This window comes from Bufo bufo, chromosome 1 (assembly GCF_905171765.1).
Source record: "Bufo bufo chromosome 1, aBufBuf1.1, whole genome shotgun sequence".
In the NCBI taxonomy this organism is placed as follows: Eukaryota; Metazoa; Chordata; class Amphibia; order Anura; family Bufonidae; genus Bufo; species Bufo bufo.
Window position 1 is genome coordinate 10,561,429 of NC_053389.1, and position 19,805 is coordinate 10,581,233.

Below are 19,805 nucleotides of genomic sequence, written 5' to 3' on the forward strand. Positions count from 1 at the left end.
TATATTCGCGATTACGAATATATAGCACTACATTCTACAAGTGCCGATATTCGCGATAAAAAATTCACGATTAGAATATTCCCGATAAACACTACCCAGCAGCGCCCACCCCAGGGGAAGCGTGGTATTACATGGAATCCAGGCAAAAAAAAAGAGTATACACAGAATTAAAAGGACCTTGATGTAACAAGTAGAGAGGGAGGAAGGGTAAGTCCAGATCGGGGGACCCCTTTAATAACATTTGTGATGACTCTGTCTTTTTCTCTCCAGTGCCCTCAGAAAGCAATGAAACCAATGGACACATCTGTGAAAACTGTTATATTAAAGAGCAGGATAGATGCGTAGCCAGAGATCACATCGCCTGCACCGGGAACGCAACGCGCTGTATTTCTTACACAGAGGAAACCACCGAAGGTAAAAGAACAGGATGGAGGTTCTGCAGTAGAATTCAGTCATCCGGCAGCAATGGGACCTGATGGGTGCTGTAGTACAAAGCCTCCCATATAATCAGTGCCCTTTTAGGCTCAGGATCCCCCCTAGGAGCCATAGTGGAGAGGAGCCGAGGAGGAAGTCTCCAGCCATGATGTTGGTGGTCATCCTGCTTGGATCCAGGGGACGGCTGAGCAGGCTGTGAACTCCGCAGGGGATTCGCCTGTTCTTCTGGAGGATCCAAGATGGCGGACAAGCATGAGCGAACATGGTGTTATGTCTCCCCTGGGGAGGAGGATGCTGGAAGTGGCTTGTCAGGAAGAGCAGGTCTTAAAAGGCCTCATGGGAAGGCGACAGGATGAAGACAGATGCAGCAGAGCCGGAGAGCTAGTGTAGCAGAATGCACAAGAGTTAAAGGGGTTATCCGAGTTAATAATAAAAAAAATAAAAAAACACTTAAAATCCATCAGGATATACATATAATTTGGTTAAGCTAGATTTCATCAAGTTAAAACCCATATTTGCACCTTTTCATGGTTCTGTCATTGCTTTGTTTACATGCTGAAGTACAAGGTGAGGGGGCGTATAACAACAAAGCCTGAGCTCTGCCTCATGAATATTTCTGGGCGTGAACAACCTGACCTTCCCCGCCCCCTGCTCTGCACTTTGCATAAAAATAAATAAATACACACACAGGGCAGAAGAGCTCCCTGTCACATTGCAGCTGCACAGTGTAAGTTATGTTATTTTACATACATTTCTTTCATGTTTGGTTTTGTTTCTAGTCTAAAAATGTTCTTTCTGTTATTACAGTATATCAAGGAGGACGTATTTGCACTAATTCCAAATTCCGTCACCATAGAAAATGAATGGGTCCGCACCCGTTCCGCAAAATTGCAGAACAAATGCGGACCCATTTGCGGACGTGTGAATGGAGCCTAAGGCTACTTTCACACTAGAGGCAGGATCGATCCAACAGGCTGTTCACCCTGTCGGATCCGGCCAGCTGCTATTTGGCCGTGCCGCTGGACTGCCGCTCTGTCCCCATGGACTATAAAGGGGACGGTGGTGGAGCTATGGCGCAGCACGGCAGTGCACAGCGAGCGGCCACTTGACTAAAAGTCCTGGATTTTTGACTTTTTAGGGTACTTTCACACAGCGTTAGTGTGATCCGGCAGGCAGTTCCATCGTCGGAGCTGCCCGCCGGATCCGCCGATCAGTGTGACAACTGACAGCATTTGTAGACGGATCCAGGTGCGGATCCGTCTAGAAATGCATTGCAATAACGGATCCGTCTATCCGCTTGTCATGTCGATGGACGGATCCCTCTGTCAGTCTTTTTCACATTTTTCATGTTCTGCGCATGCGCAGACCGGAAGGGCGGATCCGTCCTTCAGTTGTTTTGCAATGCCGGATCCGCAAGGCAGTTCCGTCGTCGGAGCTGCGTGCCTGCTGGATCCGCCGATCAGTGTGACAACGGACAGCATTTGTAGACGGATCCAGGTGCGGATCCGTCTAGAAATGAATTGCAATAACGGATCCGTCCAGCGGCACCGTCAAATAGCGGCAGGGCGGATCCGACAGGGTGAACAGCCTGTCGGATACGTCCTGCCGCTAGTGTGAAAATATCATTAGCATTATCTGTATCTAAGCAATATCTATATTATTCAAATATATATTCAATATGGATATTGCTTAGATAAATCCATATATTGGTGGCAGATAAGGATTTTATATAGCTGAATAATGATGATGATAATAATGATGGCCAATAATTTATTTATATTTCCCAGGGGGTGTTGAATGTGTACTAGTGGGGGGGGGGGACCAGGGCTGTAATAACGATCCCCAGATGCAGAGGGGAACGTTTACAAACTGCCACCTCTAGCCCCAGTGAATGCAGGAGGGACAAACATACCCTGTGCTGCTGGAGATCACCTCGGCTCTGGTATGTACTGCACATGAGCGATCGCATAGCAGAGCCGAGGCAGTGACCAGAGCTGGAGGGGGAGGGCACCAGAGGCTCTGACGTCTCGTTTACACAGCCTGGACACTCCCTCAAGCAGGGAGAAGCTTGTAAACGAGACGTCACCAGCAGAGCAGGCTTACTGACGTCAGGGGTCACATGACCCTGAACTGAACTGGCCAAACAGTGATAGGTGATGAAAGTGATTTTAAGAATCTTTCACTGGTCTACAATAAATGCAATTAGAATAGATTTATTTAAGTCGGATAACCCCTTTAAATAGGAGTAAAAGGGGTTGAGGCTGCAGCGCAGATGAATTGATGCAATGATGTAGCCGGGCCAGGGTAGTAGTGCTGAGCTGGAGTAGCACCGGTGGATTAGTGGGCCTGGACTTGATGCAGCAGGGTTGATGTAGTAGAGTTGAACTTGATATAGCTGGCTGATGTAGTGGACAGAACTTGATGCAACCGAGGTGATGGAGTGGAGCTGCACTCGATATAGCAGAGCTGAAGTAGTGGGCTGAACTTGATATAGCAGAGTTGATATGGAACAGAACTTGACGCAGCAATGTTGATGTAGCAGAGCTGAATGGAGTTGGGATGTGGCAAATCCTAAAATAAATGAACAAAATGTAAGTGCGTCTAATTCCAAAGATTATTATTATCATCATATCTTCAGGGCTGTACAGAAGCAAAGAAATCCTGCATGGCTGCACCCACCCCAGTATATGTGACAGCAAAAATGTGACCGTCACCCACGATGATAGGACCCTCCAGGAGACCAAAATATGTGGCCCTCCAGGAAGAAGCAGCGTGCATCCTCCTCACCTCCTACACGTCTGCTTCATAGTCGTGTCATTGCTTACACTTGGGAGGTGAGGACAGGCGACCTCCAACAAGCCGGAAATCCGCCAATCCGTCTCCTCAGATCCAGTGGAGGGCGGGCTCCGGATAAACAGCGCCTCATCTCCGTGGATCAGCTTACTAGTCCGTAACCTTCATGTAATTACAAGCTATGGACGATAGGAGTTATTGTCTAGAATTGTACAAAAGCTTTGATGGTAAATATGGAAGTCGATTACAATGTAACAAAAGTGTCTATGAGTCGGACTTATTTCCGGGGCCAAAATGTAGGGAGTTTTGTGTTTTTAACTGTATTGATTTAAGCAGGGGCAGTTCCCTGCTAGAGAAAGGGCTGTATGCGAGCTCTGCGGTTTGCTCCTCAGGGGCGGGGTTTACAATGTAACTTCCTGTATACCTTCTATCATAGCTTTAGTTGACCCCAGAGCGCACTCCTTCTGCCAACATGATGCACAAATTGCAGTTTTCCAGTCCTATTGATTCTCCCAATATTAGGAGCACTAGAGGTGTCCGACCACTTACTGTATTTTGTTGAAACATAGGGTTGACGTCCATTCATTGAATGGACTTTTATTGTATATTTACTAATACTCAATAGACAAAAAAAATAGAGTCCTAACAAATAGAAAACTCCACTATCCAAATCATCCAGAATTTCCTTCATGATTCCATTATTGTGTCAGAGCCTGGGCCCACGAGGGCATTCCGTGGCACTCTGGTGGTCTAGCCTGACCCTGCATAGAAGTATCTAATCTAAACTACGGTCTGAAACCTTATAGATGGGAATGGAAAACAGCACAGGATAAAAATAGTAGATCCACCGCTCCTCCTGCACACAGAGCCCTGTAGGGCAATGGCGAATGTGGACAACAAGGTCATTATGATGAATCCTGACCTACATAATAAGCCATGCAATGCCGCCTACAGTTGCATCATCTGCTCGTGGAATGAGTCATGGAACTTCACAATGGGCTCTTTCCAGGGTGCACAGGGGACAGAATAGGTTGATGGCTTTAGTAAGTTTAAAGGCGTTGGACACTTTTATAACATTTAATGTTTTCTTGCTATGTAATTTCTACAATGGAAGGAAACATTAACCGCTATGTGTCCAAACTGTTTAAAATGTGGGGTGTCCTTGCCCTTTAAATACCCAGCCACATGGTGGCAGCACAGTGGTCTGCCCCGGCCCAGGAGAAGAAGCATCGCAACCCACAGACCATAATGATAGCTGAACAGTCAGGACGACTCGTGACCGGGACGGAGCAGCTTCTCGTGTTTGGTCGCTACAGTATTTTTCTGCCTATAAGGGTCCATTCACACGTCCATAAGTGTTTTGCGGATCCGCAAATCGCGGATCCGCAAAACACAGACACCTGCAATGTGCGATCCGCAATTTCGCGGACCGCCCATCACAGACACTATAATAGAAAATGCCTTTTCTGGTCCGCAATTGCGGACAAGAATAGGACATGTTCTATTTTTTTTTCAGGAACGGAATTGCGGATCCCGAAAAAACGGATCCCGAAAAAACAGATGCGGATCCCGAAAATGCGGATGCGGATCTCGGAAATGCGGATTCGCATCTGTTCCGGGCCCCATTGAGGGTCCATTCACACGACCGTAAGTGTTTTGTGGATCCGCAAATCGCGGATCCGCAAAACACGGACACCTGTAATGTGCGATCCGCAATTTGCGGACCGCCCATCACAGACACTATAAGAGAAAATGCCTCTTCTGGTCCGCAATTGCGGACAAGAATAGGACATGTTCTATTTTTTTCAGGAACGGAATTGCAGATCCCGATAAAAACGGATCCCGAAAAAAAGAATGCGGATCCCGAAAATATGGATGCGGATCCTGGAAATGCGGATTCGCATCCGTTCCAGCCCCATTGAAAGTGAATGCGGAACTAATTCGGACCCAAATTACGGACGTGTGAATGGATCCTAAGACGCACCTCTGTTACATAACAGAAAACAGTTACTTTGCAACAGTTACATCAATTAACCAATTAATCACTGCTGATACTTGTTGTAATACCCTTGGTAATTAAGTTAATTACAGTATCTATCCTTACCTGTTTCCACCCCCCCCCCCCCTTTTCCTTATTAACCCTTTGAATATTACCTTAACATTTAAACGTATCAATGTTCATATAAAACTTTCTAACCTCCAGGAGTTTTTCTGACCCTCCATTCTAAATCCATAGGCTTTAAAGCGGCTCTGTCCCCCGGATCAACCCTATTATACCAGACATACTGCCTGGTAGGGCTCATCGGGCTGATCAAAACTACAACAACAAAGAAATCACAGAAAAAAGATAAAAAGCAAAGATAAAAACACCCCGCATGATATAATAAATAAATATGTGGAGGCCCATGGCTACATCATAGAAAACAGATAATAATGCACTAACACAATAGATGCAAGCACCGTAGTTGTGTACAGATGTGTGCCCCCTCACAGTAATTGTGCCCACATTGTGCCCCCTCACAGTAATAATCCCCATTGTGTCCCCTTTACAGTAATAATGCCCATTGTGCCCCCTTAATAGTAGTAATGCCCACTGTGCTGGTAATGCCATCTGTGCCCCCTTCATAGTAGAAATCCCCATTGTGTGCCCTTCACAGTAATAATGCCCATTGTGCCCCCTTTATTGTATTAATGCCCTCTGGCTCTGTGCCCCCTCCATGCCCATTGTCCCCCTTCACAGTAATAATGCCCACTGGGCCACCTTCATTGTATTAATGCCCTCTGGCTCTGTGCCTACTCCATGCCCATTGTGCCCCCTTCACATTAGTAATGCCCTCTGTGCCCCCTTTACATTAGCAATGCTCTCTGTGCCCCCTCCATAGTAGTATCTGTGCCCCCTCCATAGTAGTAATGCCCTCTGTGCCCCCTTTACATTAGCAATGCCCTCTGTGCCCCCTCCATAGTAGTAATGCTCTCTGTGCCCCCTCCATAGTAGTAATGCCCTCTGTGCCCCCTCCATAGTAGTATCTGTGCCCCCTCTATAGTAGTAATGCCCTCTGTGCCTCCTCCATAGTAGTAATGCCCTCTGTGCCCCCTCCATAGTAGTAATGCCCTCTGTGCCCCCTCCATAGTAGAAATGCCCATTGTGCCCCCTTCACATTAGTAATGCCCTCTGTGCCCCCTCCATAGTAGTAATGCCCTCTGTGCCCCCTCCATAGTAGTATCTGTGCCCCCTCTATAGTAGTAATGCCCTCTGTGCCTCCTCCATAGTAGTAATGCCCTCTGTGCCCCCTCCATAGTAGTAATGCCCTCTGTGCCCCCTCCATAGTAGTAATGCCCTCTGTGCCTCCTCCATAGTAGTAATGCCCTCTGTGCCCCCTCCATAGTAGTAATGCCCTCTGTGCCCCCTCCATAGTAGAAATGCCCATTGTGCCCCCTTCACATTAGTAATGCCCTCTGTGCCCCCTCCATAGTAGTAATGCCCTCTGTGCCCCCTCCATAGTAGTATCTGTGCCCCCTCTATAGTAGTAATGCCCTCTGTGCCTCCTCCATAGTAGTAATGCCCTCTGTGCCCCCTCCATAGTAGTAATGCCCTCTGTGCCCCCTCCATAGTAGAAATGCCCATTGTGCCCCCTTCACATTAGTAATGCCCTTTGTGCCCCCTCCATAGTAGTAATGCCCTCTGTGCCCCCAGCTGTTTGAAGAGAGGGCAGCGCTCATATGAGAGCTACTTTCTCTGCTCTGTTCACCCGCTCGCCGCTACAATTGCAGTGATGAGCAGGTAAACGGAGCGGAGAAGGCAGCGCTCATACAAAAAGAAAAGCGGACAACCTTTTATAGACACACTTGGAAAACATTCCATACAGCGCTACAGAACGTCCAGGGTCAGACAGCCCCACATATCTACCTCTTACTTCCAGACATTCTCTTTCCTCATCTTCTCCTCTCAGACCAGACCGCCATGGTGACTTCTTTCAGCCGCGCCTCGTCTCTGCAGAGTTTAACAAACAGACATCTTATTTACTACTTTTCCATCATCCTCCTCACCTTCTCAACACCCCATCCTGACCCCCAATACTGTGTCCACTGTGCTCCCCAATACTTTCCTGCAGAAACAGTCCCCCTGAAAATACTGGTACCACACAGATAGTGCGTCAGTACAAAAACACCCCTTTATATTGTGCGCTAGTACAACCCCCCTTCCTTTCAGATCAGACCCCCATATAAAAGCCTAAATTAGATCTCCGAATCTCAGACCAAACCCTCTTTAGACCTCTATGTCAGACCCCATATAAAAACCCCAGTTTAAGACCTCAGATAAGACCCCCAGTAGACCTCCAGACCCACATATCAAACCTCAGACTAGACCCCCATATCAGACCTGCAGACCCCCATGATACCTCCAGACCCCCATATCTGACCCCCATTAGACCTCCAGACCCCCAATCAGACCCCCATTAGACCTTCAGACCCCCAATCAGACCCCCATTAGACCTCCAGACCCCCAATCAGACCCACAATAGACCACCAGACCCCCATTAGAGCACTCCAGACCCCCCCAGTCAGACCTCCTGAACCTTCCAGTCAGACCTCCAGACCCCCCCATAGACCTCTCTAGACCCCCCATTAGACCTCCATATCAGACCTCAGATCTGAAGACTGTAAAATAATAAAGTAACTTACCTCTCCTGCCGCCTCTCTCCCTGCCCTGACTGTCTTCTCCTCTCAGGGCCCGCGCTGCAGTTACCTGACCTCCTGCGGCGTCAGGTCAGAGTGCGCTCTGTACCTCCTGACGCTGCAGGCAGCCAGGACACAGCAGCGCGGGCCCTGAGAGGAGCGAGCAGCAGGAGGAGGTAAGTACTGGACAGCGCTCACAGCGCTTCTCTCCCCCTCCTCCTGCAGACTAGTGAGCTCATCCATTATGGAAGCGCTCACTAGTATTCCCTTTATAAGAAGCACTGCGTCTTATAAAGGGAAAAGCAATGAGCGCTTCTATCTGTATTGATGGAAGCGCTCAATGCTTCTGTTCTTGCACCCCCCTGAGAGCCGGGGCCTGCTGCCCCCCCCCCCCCCCCCCCCCCCCCGGGCACGCCAAAGACTGTATTTTTTGCTTTATAAGACGCACTTCCCCCCCCCCAAAAAAAAGTGGGGGGGAAATGGCAGTGCGTCTTATAAAGTGAATGGTGCGCTGACACTGATACATCGCCGGCTGCTATGCTGCACAGCACGGCCTGTGATGTATCAGCGCGGAGGGAGGAGGGGCTGGAGGCCGGCAACTGCTGTTTACTCGCGGCGGGGCCCGGCGCAGTCACTGTACTCCATTACACCGGGCCGCGCTCATAGCAGTTTTCATATGTAAAGTCCATTCATGTAATCTTCAAGCAGTGGCTCTGCTTTAAACTGGCGCAATCCTCTGTAGTAGTGCTCAGGCCGGCGGCGTAACCTCACTCACTCCGTCACGCTCCTGCTTCATTAATGACTGACTGAGTGAGTTACGTTACGCTGCCGGACGGACGGCTGCTTTGATAGTGAGCACTGTTACAGAAGAAAGCAGAGCCATTGCTGGAGCATTATATAAAAAGATTTTACATATAAAGACTGCTGTGAGCGGGGCCCGGTGGTGTAATGGGGGTCACTATTCACATGGGGACAATATACTGTGACACATATGATACTGTGACCAGAATGAGATCATCTTATATCATATGTGTCACAGTATATTGTCTCTGTGTGAATAGTGACCCCCATTACATAAGATGCTATATTTGTGTCATCCACTCATCCCCCATAGCAATGTATCATCCACACATCCCCATAACAGTGTCATCCACAGATCCCCCATAACAGTGTCATCCACAGATCCCCCATAACAGTGTCATCCACAAATCCCCCATAACAGTGTCATCCACAGATCCCCCATAACAGTGTCATCCACAGATCCCCTCCATAACAGTGTCATCCACAGATCCCCCATAACAGTGTCATCCACAGATCCCCCATAACAGTGGCATCCACAGATCCCCCCATAACAGTGTCATCCACAGATCCCCCATAACAGTGTCATCCACAGATCCCCCCATAACAGTGTCATCCACAGATCCCCCATAACAGTGTCATCCACAGATCCCCCATAACAGTGTCATCCACAGATCCCCCCATAACAGTGTCATCCACAGATCCCCCCATAACAGTGTCATCCACAGATCCCCCATAACAGTGTCCTCCACAGATCTCCCCATAACTGTGTATCATCCACACATCCCTATAATAGTGTCATCCACAGATCTCCCCATAACAGTGTCATTCACAGAACCCCTCCATAACAGTGTCATCCACAGATCCCCCATAACAGTGCCATCCACAGATCCCCCATAACAGTGTCCTCCACAGATCTCCCCATAACTTGTATCATCTACCGATCCCCCATAACAGTGTCATCCACAGATCCCCCCATAACAGTGTCATCCACAGATCCCCCCATAACAGTGTCATCCACAGATCCCCCCATAACAGTGTCATCCACAGATCCCCCATAACAGTGTCATCCACAGATCTCCCATAACAGTGTCCTCCACAGATCCCCTCCATAACAGTGTCATCCACAGATCCCCCATAACAGTGTCATCCACAGATCCCCCATAACAGTGTCATCCACAGATCCCCCCATAACAGTGTCATCCACAGATCCCCCATAACAGTGTCATCCACAGATCCCCCATAACAGTGTCCTCCACAGATCTCCCCATAACTGTGTATCATCCACACATCCCTATAATAGTGTCATCCACAGATCTCCCCATAACAGTGTCATTCACAGAACCCCTCCATAACAGTGTCATCCACAGATCCCCCATAACAGTGCCATCCACAGATCCCCCATAACAGTGTCCTCCACAGATCTCCCCATAACTTGTATCATCTACCGATCCCCCATAACAATGTCATCCACAGATCCCCCCATAACAGTGCGTCATCCACAGATCCCCCCATAACAGTGTCATCCACAGACCACCATTATTTAAAAACCCACCAAAAGCACACCTTTTGGTTAAAAATAAATTTTGTCCTCAAAAATCCAGGTGTGTCTTATAAAGCAAAAAATACGGTAATAAAATCTGAAACTTTCAGCTAATATATTTTGATCAAAACACAACTGTGCCCACCTACCCGCACCAAGGTGGTTTCAGCCAGGCAGGTCCTACTCTAAACCTACCTATGCCTACACCTACATCATACATTTATTCATCATATTATGCAATTTGTTTAATTTGTAGTTTACACTTGAATGAGTGGCACCTTCAAGTGGGAGTAGCATTTTTGTGCACTTTTGCCTTGCCTATCCCACAGGCGACCTTGGTACATATAGCTGTGCAGCTCCTCCTCTCATTGGTTGCTGGATGCACACAGAGGTAACTAGGAGCAGCACACTATATGTGCAGGGTCTGCTCTCCTGAATGTAGATGCTCAACGGCATAGGTAAGTTTACAGTAAGACCTGCCTGACTGAGACCACCTTGGCACAGGTAGGCGGGCACATATGTGTTTTATCATATCAGAGTCAGTGCTTAGTCCATATATAATGCTTACATCTATTGTGTTAGTGCATTATTATGTGTTTTCTGTGATTTTTCGATTTCAATTATACCTTTCTTTAGTCTGTATGCTAAACAGCTGCAGAGACATATGCATTTTATTCATATGCAAATGAGCAATTTGAGCACGCCCCCCTCCCCTTGATTGACAGGGCTAGACCAGGCTGAGGGCAGAGCTGTGTCCTGGCTTATACTTATCCACTGTGTATATGTGTATTGTACACACTATGTACTATAGCTTCACCACACTGAGATCTGCCTAGAGAGCTAATTTACATATCACTAGAGATAGCCTTGTGGTTCGCCCGGCGGTCGTTTCACGGCGAACTTTGCTCATTCGCGATTTGCCGAACATGCGAACATATGGCGATATTAGCACGCACCATATTTTTTTTCATCAGGTGGGACAGGACAGCCAATTGAGACGTTCCAGCACATGGACACACCCCCAACCCTATAACATAAGCCGATCTGGCCGCCATTTTACATTCAGTCTTTTGCCAGTGTAGGGAGAGGTTGCTGTGCGGAGCAGGGACAGGCTGTTAGGGACACCAAACGCTAGCTAATAGGGCCACAAAAGTCCTTCTAAGGACTGGTATAGGTGTGCTATCGATAGGTGTGATACACAGAGGGGTGCGATATACTTATAATATACTTTCTAACATATAAATTATATTATAGTGCATTTGTATTGTGCAGGAGTTGTGTGCGGTTCTGCTGCGATACCGCAGCTATACAGAGGGACAAATGCTATTGGAACAAATAATTGCAATGGGTGTGATATACCTGTTGCCCCCCCAAAAAACAGCTTGAGGGCTGCAATATACCTTCTTCCACAAAATCCTGATTGAGGGGTGCTATATACCAGTTTCCGCCAAATACTGATTGAGGGCTGCTATATCCTTTCTTCCACAAAATACTTATGAGGGGTGCCACATACCTGTTTTCCGCCAAATCCTGATTGAGGGGTGCTATATCCCTTCTTCCACAAAATACTGATTGAGGGGTGCCATATCCCTTCTTCCACAAAATACTGATTGAGGGGTTCCATATACCTGTTTCCGCCAAATACTGATTGAGGGGTGCTGTATACCTTTTCCCGCCAAATACTGATTGATGGGTGCCATATACCTTTTCCTGCCAAATACTGATTGAGGGGTGCCATATCCCTTCTTCCACAAAATACTGATTGAGGGGTGCCATATACCTGTTTCCGCCAAATACTGATTGAGGGGTGCCATATACCTTCTTCTACAAATTACTGATTGAGGGGTGCTATTGCTATATAACTTCTTCCACAAATACTGCTCTTCTCTACGGATTTAGGCAGAGGGTCATTTAGAAAATGACAGGCAGAGGAAGAGGCAGACCGTTCCGCAGGGGTGGTAGGGATCGGGCAGATACACCAGGCCGGAGCCTAAGTGGGAAGTTGGCGAAGGCGCGTGCAATAACTTCAAAGGACACACCAGAGTTGGTTAAGTGGCTCACTCAGCCATCTGCTTCTGCACCTTCCTCATCCTCTGTATCTGCACCCTCCTCACTCTCTGCTGTGTGCACCCCCAAAGACACCACCACCACCACCATATCCCCTCCACTCGAGTCAGAGGAATTATTTTCCCATCCATTCCCAGACCTTACCGATGCGCAGTCATTCTTGGCATCGGATGAGGAAGAGGGGGTAGCAATGCCAAATACTGATTGAGGGGTGCTATATACCTGTTTCGGCCAGATACTGATTGAGAGGTGCTATATACCTGTTTCCGCCAAATACTGTTTGAGAGGTGCTATATACCTGTTTCCGCCAAATACTGATTGAGGGCTGCGATATACCTGTTTTTCGCCAAATACTGTTTGAGAGGTGCTATATACCTTCTTTGACAAAATACTGATTGAGGGCTGGGATATACCTTCTTCCACAAATACTGCTCTTCTCTACGGATTTAGAAGGTCATTTAGAAAATGACAGGTAGAGGAAGAGGCCGGCCATTCCGCTAGGGTGGTAGAGGTCAGGCAGGTGCACCAGGCTGGAGCCTAAGTGGGAAGTTGGAGAAGGTGCGTGCGATTACATCAAAGGACGCACCAGACTTGGTTGAGTGGCTCACTCAGCCTTCCGCTTCTGCACCCTCCTCATCCTCTGTATCTGCACCCTCCTCACTCTCTGCTGTGTGCTCCTCCAAAGACAATACCACCATATCCTCTCCACTCGAGTCAGAGGAATTATTTTCGCATCCATTCCCAGACCTTACCGATGCGCAGCCATTCTTGGCATCGGATGAGGAAGAAGAGGTAGCAACGGCCGCCATCAGAGGTCTGACGGCAGTACCCAGATCAGCCCAAGGAGGGTGGTCCCCGCTGTTGCTGCCTACTCTGAGATCTCTAATGTCAGTGGTGGTGAAGGTGATGATGATGATGTGTCGATGGACGTCACGTGGGTGCCCACAAGAGAGGAAGATGAGGGGAGTTCAGAGGGAGAGATGGAGCAGCAGATAGGGAGGAGAAGGAGGAGAAGCAGGAAGAACCCACAGTGCACAGGAGGCAAAAAGCAAACTGCTAATGTATCTGGAGCGAGCCATCCACCATGCACGGTCACATCTTGCGCTCCCAGGACGCTGGAACGTGACTCCGCAGTGTGGGCGTTTTTTTAACGTGTCAGCTGCTGACAATAGTGTTGTCATCTGCAGCCTGTGCTGTCAACATATAAGTCACCTAACACTCACCTAGGAACGACCGCCTTAAGAAGGCACCTGGCCTCCTATCACCGAGTCAGTAGGAGCAACACTGTCAGAACCCACAAAGCCACAATCCCGGCGCTCCACGTCCTGCCTCTTCTCCTTCTCCTCTCTCCTCCCATTTGTCCTCCACTCCACCTTCCATGAGCTGTTGTCACGTTCATCTGGCACAATGCAGGCTTCCGTGGCCCAAATGTTCGAGCGTAAAAAAATGATGACGCCGGATAACCCTCTTTGACCGCTGGCTTGTCGGAACTGCTAGCCAGCCAACTACTGCCATATAAATTGGTGGACTCGGAGGCCTTTAGAAAATTTGTGGCCATTGGCACACCGCAATGGAAGGTCCCCGGAAGGAAATATTTCTCCCAGAAGGGCATCCCAGAACTATATAGCCACGTTCAGCGGCAAGTGAATGTATCTCTGGCACACAGTGTCGGTGCCAAGATACATCTGACCACAGACACGTGGTCTAGCAAACACGGGCAGGGAAGGTACATAACTTTTACTGACCACTGGGTGAACCTTCTGACGGCCATCAAGCATGTAACCCGTGGCACCCGTGTGGATTTGGTGTTACCGCCACGGATTGCATGCAGGCCTGCCTCTTCTTCTCCTCCTCCTACTCCATCCTCCGTCTCCTCCTTTTCCGCTGCTACCGCCTCTTCCGCTGCATCCCCCCAGCTCCCAGAACCTATTAGACGTGCCAGGTGAGACATTGCCATGCTGTGCTGCGGCTGTTGTGTCTGGAAGCCAAGAGCCACACCGGTCCTGCACTCCTTTCAGCTCTGCGGTCACAGGCCGATCAGTGGCTAACCCCGCTCAATTTCACAGTTGGTAAAAGTGGTGTGCGACAACGGTGCCAATCTGCTGAGCGCGCTGAAACAGGGCAAAATGACACATGTGCCGTGCATGGCACACGTCCTGAACTTAGTCATACAGCGATTCGTTGTCAAATACCCCGGGGTCCAGGATGTCTTGCGGCAGGAAAATCTCTGCCCATTTTAGAAGATCTTACATGGCCATGGCTCGCCTTGCTGACGTTCAGTGGAGACACCACTTGCCCGTCAGACGTCTGATTTGTGACTGCCCGACGCGCTGGAACTCCACCTTGTATATGCTTGATAGGCTGCTCCAGCAGAAACGTGCCGTTAACGACTACCTATACGAACTCTGCGGCAGGACAGGTTCTGCGGAGCGTGGTTTCTTTTCACCGCGCCAGTGGCTGCTCATGCGCGACGCATGCAGACTTCTGCGGCCATTTGATGAGATCACCAAACTGGTCAGTCACAGCCAGGGCGCCATCAGAGACATCGTACCTTACGCCTTCTTTCTGGAGCGTGCATTGCGTCGTGTCATTGATCAAGCCGTCGAGGAGCAGGAGGATGAGGAAGTCGCAATGCTGGATGAATTCCCAGGGGGGGGCTACTCCATCTGAGACAAGTCAGCAGGAGTCTGAAGAGGAGTCAGAGGAGGATAGTGGCTGGGGGGAGGAGGATAAGCAAGAAGAGCAGGCTTTAAACTTTTTGGGGATCCCTGGTGTTGTCCGTGGCTGGGGGGAGGAGACCAAGGACGACAATCTCCTGGGCGATGAGCAGGAGCCAGGCCACTCCACCGCTTCCAATTTAGTGCAAATAGGGCCATCATGCTCCAGTGTTTGAAGAGGGACCCCTGTATAAAAAGCATAAAGGTCAAGGACCAGTACTGGGTGGCAACGTACTTAGACCCCTGGTACAAACACAAAATGGCGGACATGTTGCCACCAACACAGAGGGCTGTCAGAATGCAGCATTTCCAGGCCTTGCTGCGAGAGATGCTGAATTCTGCTGCTGCGGGCGCTGGCAGAGGAATTTCCACCCACAGTGAAACAGGTGAAGGTACCAATCCTACCGTGCCTGCAAGAAGAGGGCGGTTTGAAGATGTGTTGGTCACTTCGGGTATGAGATAATTCTTGCAGCCAACCCATCGACAGCCGCCCTCCGAATCCAGCCTCAGGGAAAGCCTAGACCGATAGGTGTCTGACTACATCGGGTTAACGGCCGATGTGGACGCTCTGAGAAGCGAGGAACCCCTTGACTACTGGGTGGGCAGGCTTGACCTGTGGCCAGAGCTGGCACAATTTTCCAAGGAACTCTTGGCTCGCCCCTCATCGACTGTCCTGTCCGAAAGGATGTTCAGCGCAGCAGGGGGGATCGTGACCAATAAGCACACTCACCTAGCTCACGACAGTGTGGACTACCTCAGATTTTTTTAAATGAATGAGACATGGATCTCGGAGGAATTCAACAGCTGTGTTGACCACATGTAATTGAATTTCCTCATGCCAGCCCACACATATCCGCCACCACCCAGATCAAAGAATGGTCCTTGCCTTATGTATATACAGTGGCATAAAATGCCTTTTATGTCAGGCGAATGCTTAATTTTTGGGGCCTGTACTGGCCGACAATTACATATTTATCCTGTGACTGCCTAATGTCCCTCCCGCCACATAATCCAAAGTTCTTTGCTGTCAGGTGAATGCCTATTGCCTAATTTATGAGGCCTGTACTGGCCGACAGTTCAATTTTTTATCTCTAGCCGCATAATCACACCCCTGTCTCACTCCTCTGCCTCTCATTATGGTGGCGTATGAACTGCATTCACCATAAGGACCTTTTAATGTCACAGGGTCATGTGACTGTGCACCCCACCCCGTACTGTGCCCCCTTACACCCTGCATTGTGCCCTCTTACCACACCCTGTGCAGTGCCCCTAGTCATTCCCTGTACTGTGCCTTCTTATACCCTTTTATCCGGTCACGGTATGGCGGTGTTATCAGGTCACTGTACAGAGGTGTTATCCGGTCAATGTATGGCAGTGGTATCCAATAACTGGATAGCCATAACTGTATCCCTTTCCCTGCCCACACCATCCTTTTTTAGACCTGGCATGAGTGGGAAAAATATGGAGATTGTGTTACTAAGGACCTTTGCGCAACAATCTGTGTCAGAAATACGCCTAACATAGACGTATTTCTATATATTAAATGATCACCTAAATGTATTATCATTCGGGGGTAGGGCTAATATCTTTATATTATATAGAATCTAGTGTATTATACTGTGCCCTGTATTTCCCAGTTGAAAATGATCCTGGGGAAACACAGTCCTCATCTCTGACCACCAGGACCAGGTAGCGCTCTGTCAGTACATGGTGCCCTCCCCTCTCCGCCACGCTGCGCAGCTGTGTACTGGGGCTTATTCTGACACTAGGTCTGGGTTCACATCCAAAAATGTATGCATCAACAGATGTCTCAGACTGATGCCGTACAGTGGCGTCCATTCACCATACATGCTAGAAAGAAAAATTACGTTAACGTATGCATTTTTTTACTGGATACAAAAACGTGGAGTGCTGCACATTTGTATACATCAAACCGATAGGAAATAACATTTTTCTAGGCTCTAGCAGGGCACATTTTTGAGAGTTTCCCTTTAAGACGCATAAAAAATAAAATAAAAATTGTGGACATTTTTGCCAATGATCCCCCTCTGGTATGTCACTGTCCATGTTGTGGGACTATTTGTGCACTTCTAGTAAGTATTTACTGGCTGCAAATATGACCTGAAGGTTTTTCAGGTTCGCCTGCTATTAAAGACAATGGGCGCGATGTGAACGCGAATATTTGACTGTGAATTCGCATTCGCGAATCGTCCCCGCCGATGTTCGTCCTTCATATCACTGCTTTATTCACAGGCACAATGTATGAATATACAGACAACAGTAATATGTGATAGCTTATAAGTAGAGTTGAGCGAACACCTGGATGTTCGGGTTCGAGAAGTTCGGCCGAACTTCCCGGAAATGTTCGGGTTCGGGATCCGACCCGAACTTCGTCCCGAACCCCATTGAAGTCAATGGGGACCCGAACTTTTGGGCACTAAAAAGGCTGTAAAACAGCCCAGGAAAGAGCTAGAGGGCTGCAAAAGGCAGCAACATGTAGGTAAATCCCCTGCAAACAAATGTGGATAGGGAAATGAATTAAAATAAAAATAAAAAAAATAAAAATGAACCAATATCAATTGGACAGAGGTCCCATAGCAGAGAATCTGGCTTCACGTCAGCAGAGAATCAGTCTCTTCATGCCATAGCAAAGAATCTGGCTTCATGTCAGCAGAGAATCAGTCTCTTCATGCCATAGCAGAGAATCTGGCTTCATGTCACCCACCACTGGAAGAGGCCACTGTCACACATTTAGGCCCAGGCACCCAGACAGAGGAGAGCGGTCCTGTAACAGAGAATCTGGCCTTATGTCAGCGCAGAATCTGTCTTCATGTCATAGCAGAGAATCAGGCTTCACGTCACCCACCACTGGAACAGGCCACTGTCACACATTTAGGCCCAGGCACCCAGACAGAGGAGAGCGGTCCCGTAACAGAGAATCTGGCCTTATGTCAGCGCAGAATCTGTCTTCATGTCATAGCAGAGAATCTGGCTTCATGTCACCCACCACTGGAACAGGCCACTGTCACATATTTAGGCCCAGGCACCCAGGCAGAGGAGAGAGGTCCCGTAACAGAGAATCTGGCCTTATGTCAGCGCAGAATCTGTCTTCATGTCATAGCAGAGAATCAGGCTTCACGTCACCCACCACTGGAACAGGCCACTGTCACACATTTAGGCCCCGGCATCCAGACAGAGGGGAGCGGTCCTGTAACAGAGAATCTGGCCTTATGTCAGCGCAGAATCTGTCTTCATGTCATAGCAGAGAATCAGGCTTCACGTCACCCACCACTGGAACAGGCCACTGTCACACATTTAGGCCCAGGCACCCAGACAGAGGAGAGCGGTCCCGTAACAGAGAATCTGGCCTTATGTCAGCGCAGAATCTGTCTTCATGTCATAGCAGAGAATCAGGCTTCACGTCACCCACCACTGGAACAGGCCACTGTCACACATTTAGGCCCAGGCAGAGGAGAGAGGTCCCGTAACAGAGAATCTGGCCTTATTTCAGCGCAGAATCTGTCTTCATGTCATAGAAGAGAATCAGGCTTCACGTCGCCCACCACTGGAACAGGCCACTGTCACATATTTAGGCCCAGGCACCCAGGCAGAGGAGAGAGGTCCCGTAACAGAGAATCTGGCCTTATGTCAGCGCAGAATCTGTCTTCATGTCATAGCAGAGAATCAGGCTTCACGTCACCCACCACTGGAACAGGCCACTGTCACACATTTAGGCCCAGGCACCCAGGCAGAGGAGAGAGGACCCGTAACAGAGAATCTGGCCTTATGTCAGCGCAGAATCTGTCTTCATGTCATAGCAGAGAATCAGGCTTCACGTCACCCACCACTGGAACAGGCCACTGTCACATATTTAGGCCCAGGCACCAAGGCAGAGGAGAGAGGTCCCGTAACAGAGAATCTGGCCTTATGTCAGCGCAGAATCTGTCTTCATGTCATAGCAGAGAATCAGGCTTCATGTCACCCACCACTGGAACAGGCCACTGTCACACATTTAGGCCCAGGCAGAGGATAGAGGTCCCGTAACAGAGAATCTGGCCTTATGTCAGCGCAGAATCAGTCTTCATGTCATAGCAGAGAATCAGGCTTCACGTCACCCACCACTGGAACAGGCCACTGTCACATATTAAGGCCCAGGCACCCAGGCAGAGGAGAGAGGTCCCGTAACAGAGAATCTGGCCTTATGTCAGCGCAGAATCTGTCTTCATGTCATAGTAGAGAATCAGGCTTCACGTCACCCACCACTGGAACAGGCCACTGTCACACATTTAGGCCCAGGCACCCAGGCAGAGGAGAGAGGTCCCGTAACAGAGAATCTGGCCTTATGTCAGCGCAGAATCTGTCTTCATGTCATAGCAGAGAATCAGGCTTCACGTCACCCACCACTGGAACAGGCCACTGTCACATATTTAGGCCCAGGCACCCAGGCAGAGGAGAGAGGTCCCGTAACAGAGAATCTGGCCTTATGTCAGCGCAGAATCTGTCTTCATGTCATAGCAGAGAATCAGGCTTCACGTCACCCACCACTGGAACAGGCCACTGTCACATATTTAGGCCCAGGCACCCAGGCAGAGGAGAGGTTCATTCAACTTTGGGTTGCCCCGCAATATAATGGTAAAATGAAATTAAAAATAGTATTGAATGAGGAAGTGCCCTGGAGTAGAATAATATATTGTTAAGGGGAGGTAGTTAATATCTAATCTGCACAAGGGATGGACAGGTCCTGTCGGATCCATGCCTGGTTCATTGTTATGAAC

General features: G+C 48.8%; 1 protein-coding gene across 1 annotated transcript in view; it reads left to right on the forward strand.

Moving 5' to 3' along the window:
• The window catches only part of LOC120987316, an 80,278-nt gene extending 76,898 nt beyond the window's left edge, over positions 1–3,380 (forward strand). Inside the window, exons 7-8 of the mRNA XM_040415885.1 lie at positions 271–414; positions 3,074–3,380. Coding sequence (XP_040271819.1) covers positions 271–414; positions 3,074–3,273 — 344 coding nt within the window. The 3' untranslated portion in view covers positions 3,274–3,380. The remainder of the gene's footprint in view (positions 1–270; positions 415–3,073) is intronic.
• The last annotated feature ends 16,425 nt before the right edge of the window (positions 3,381–19,805 follow it).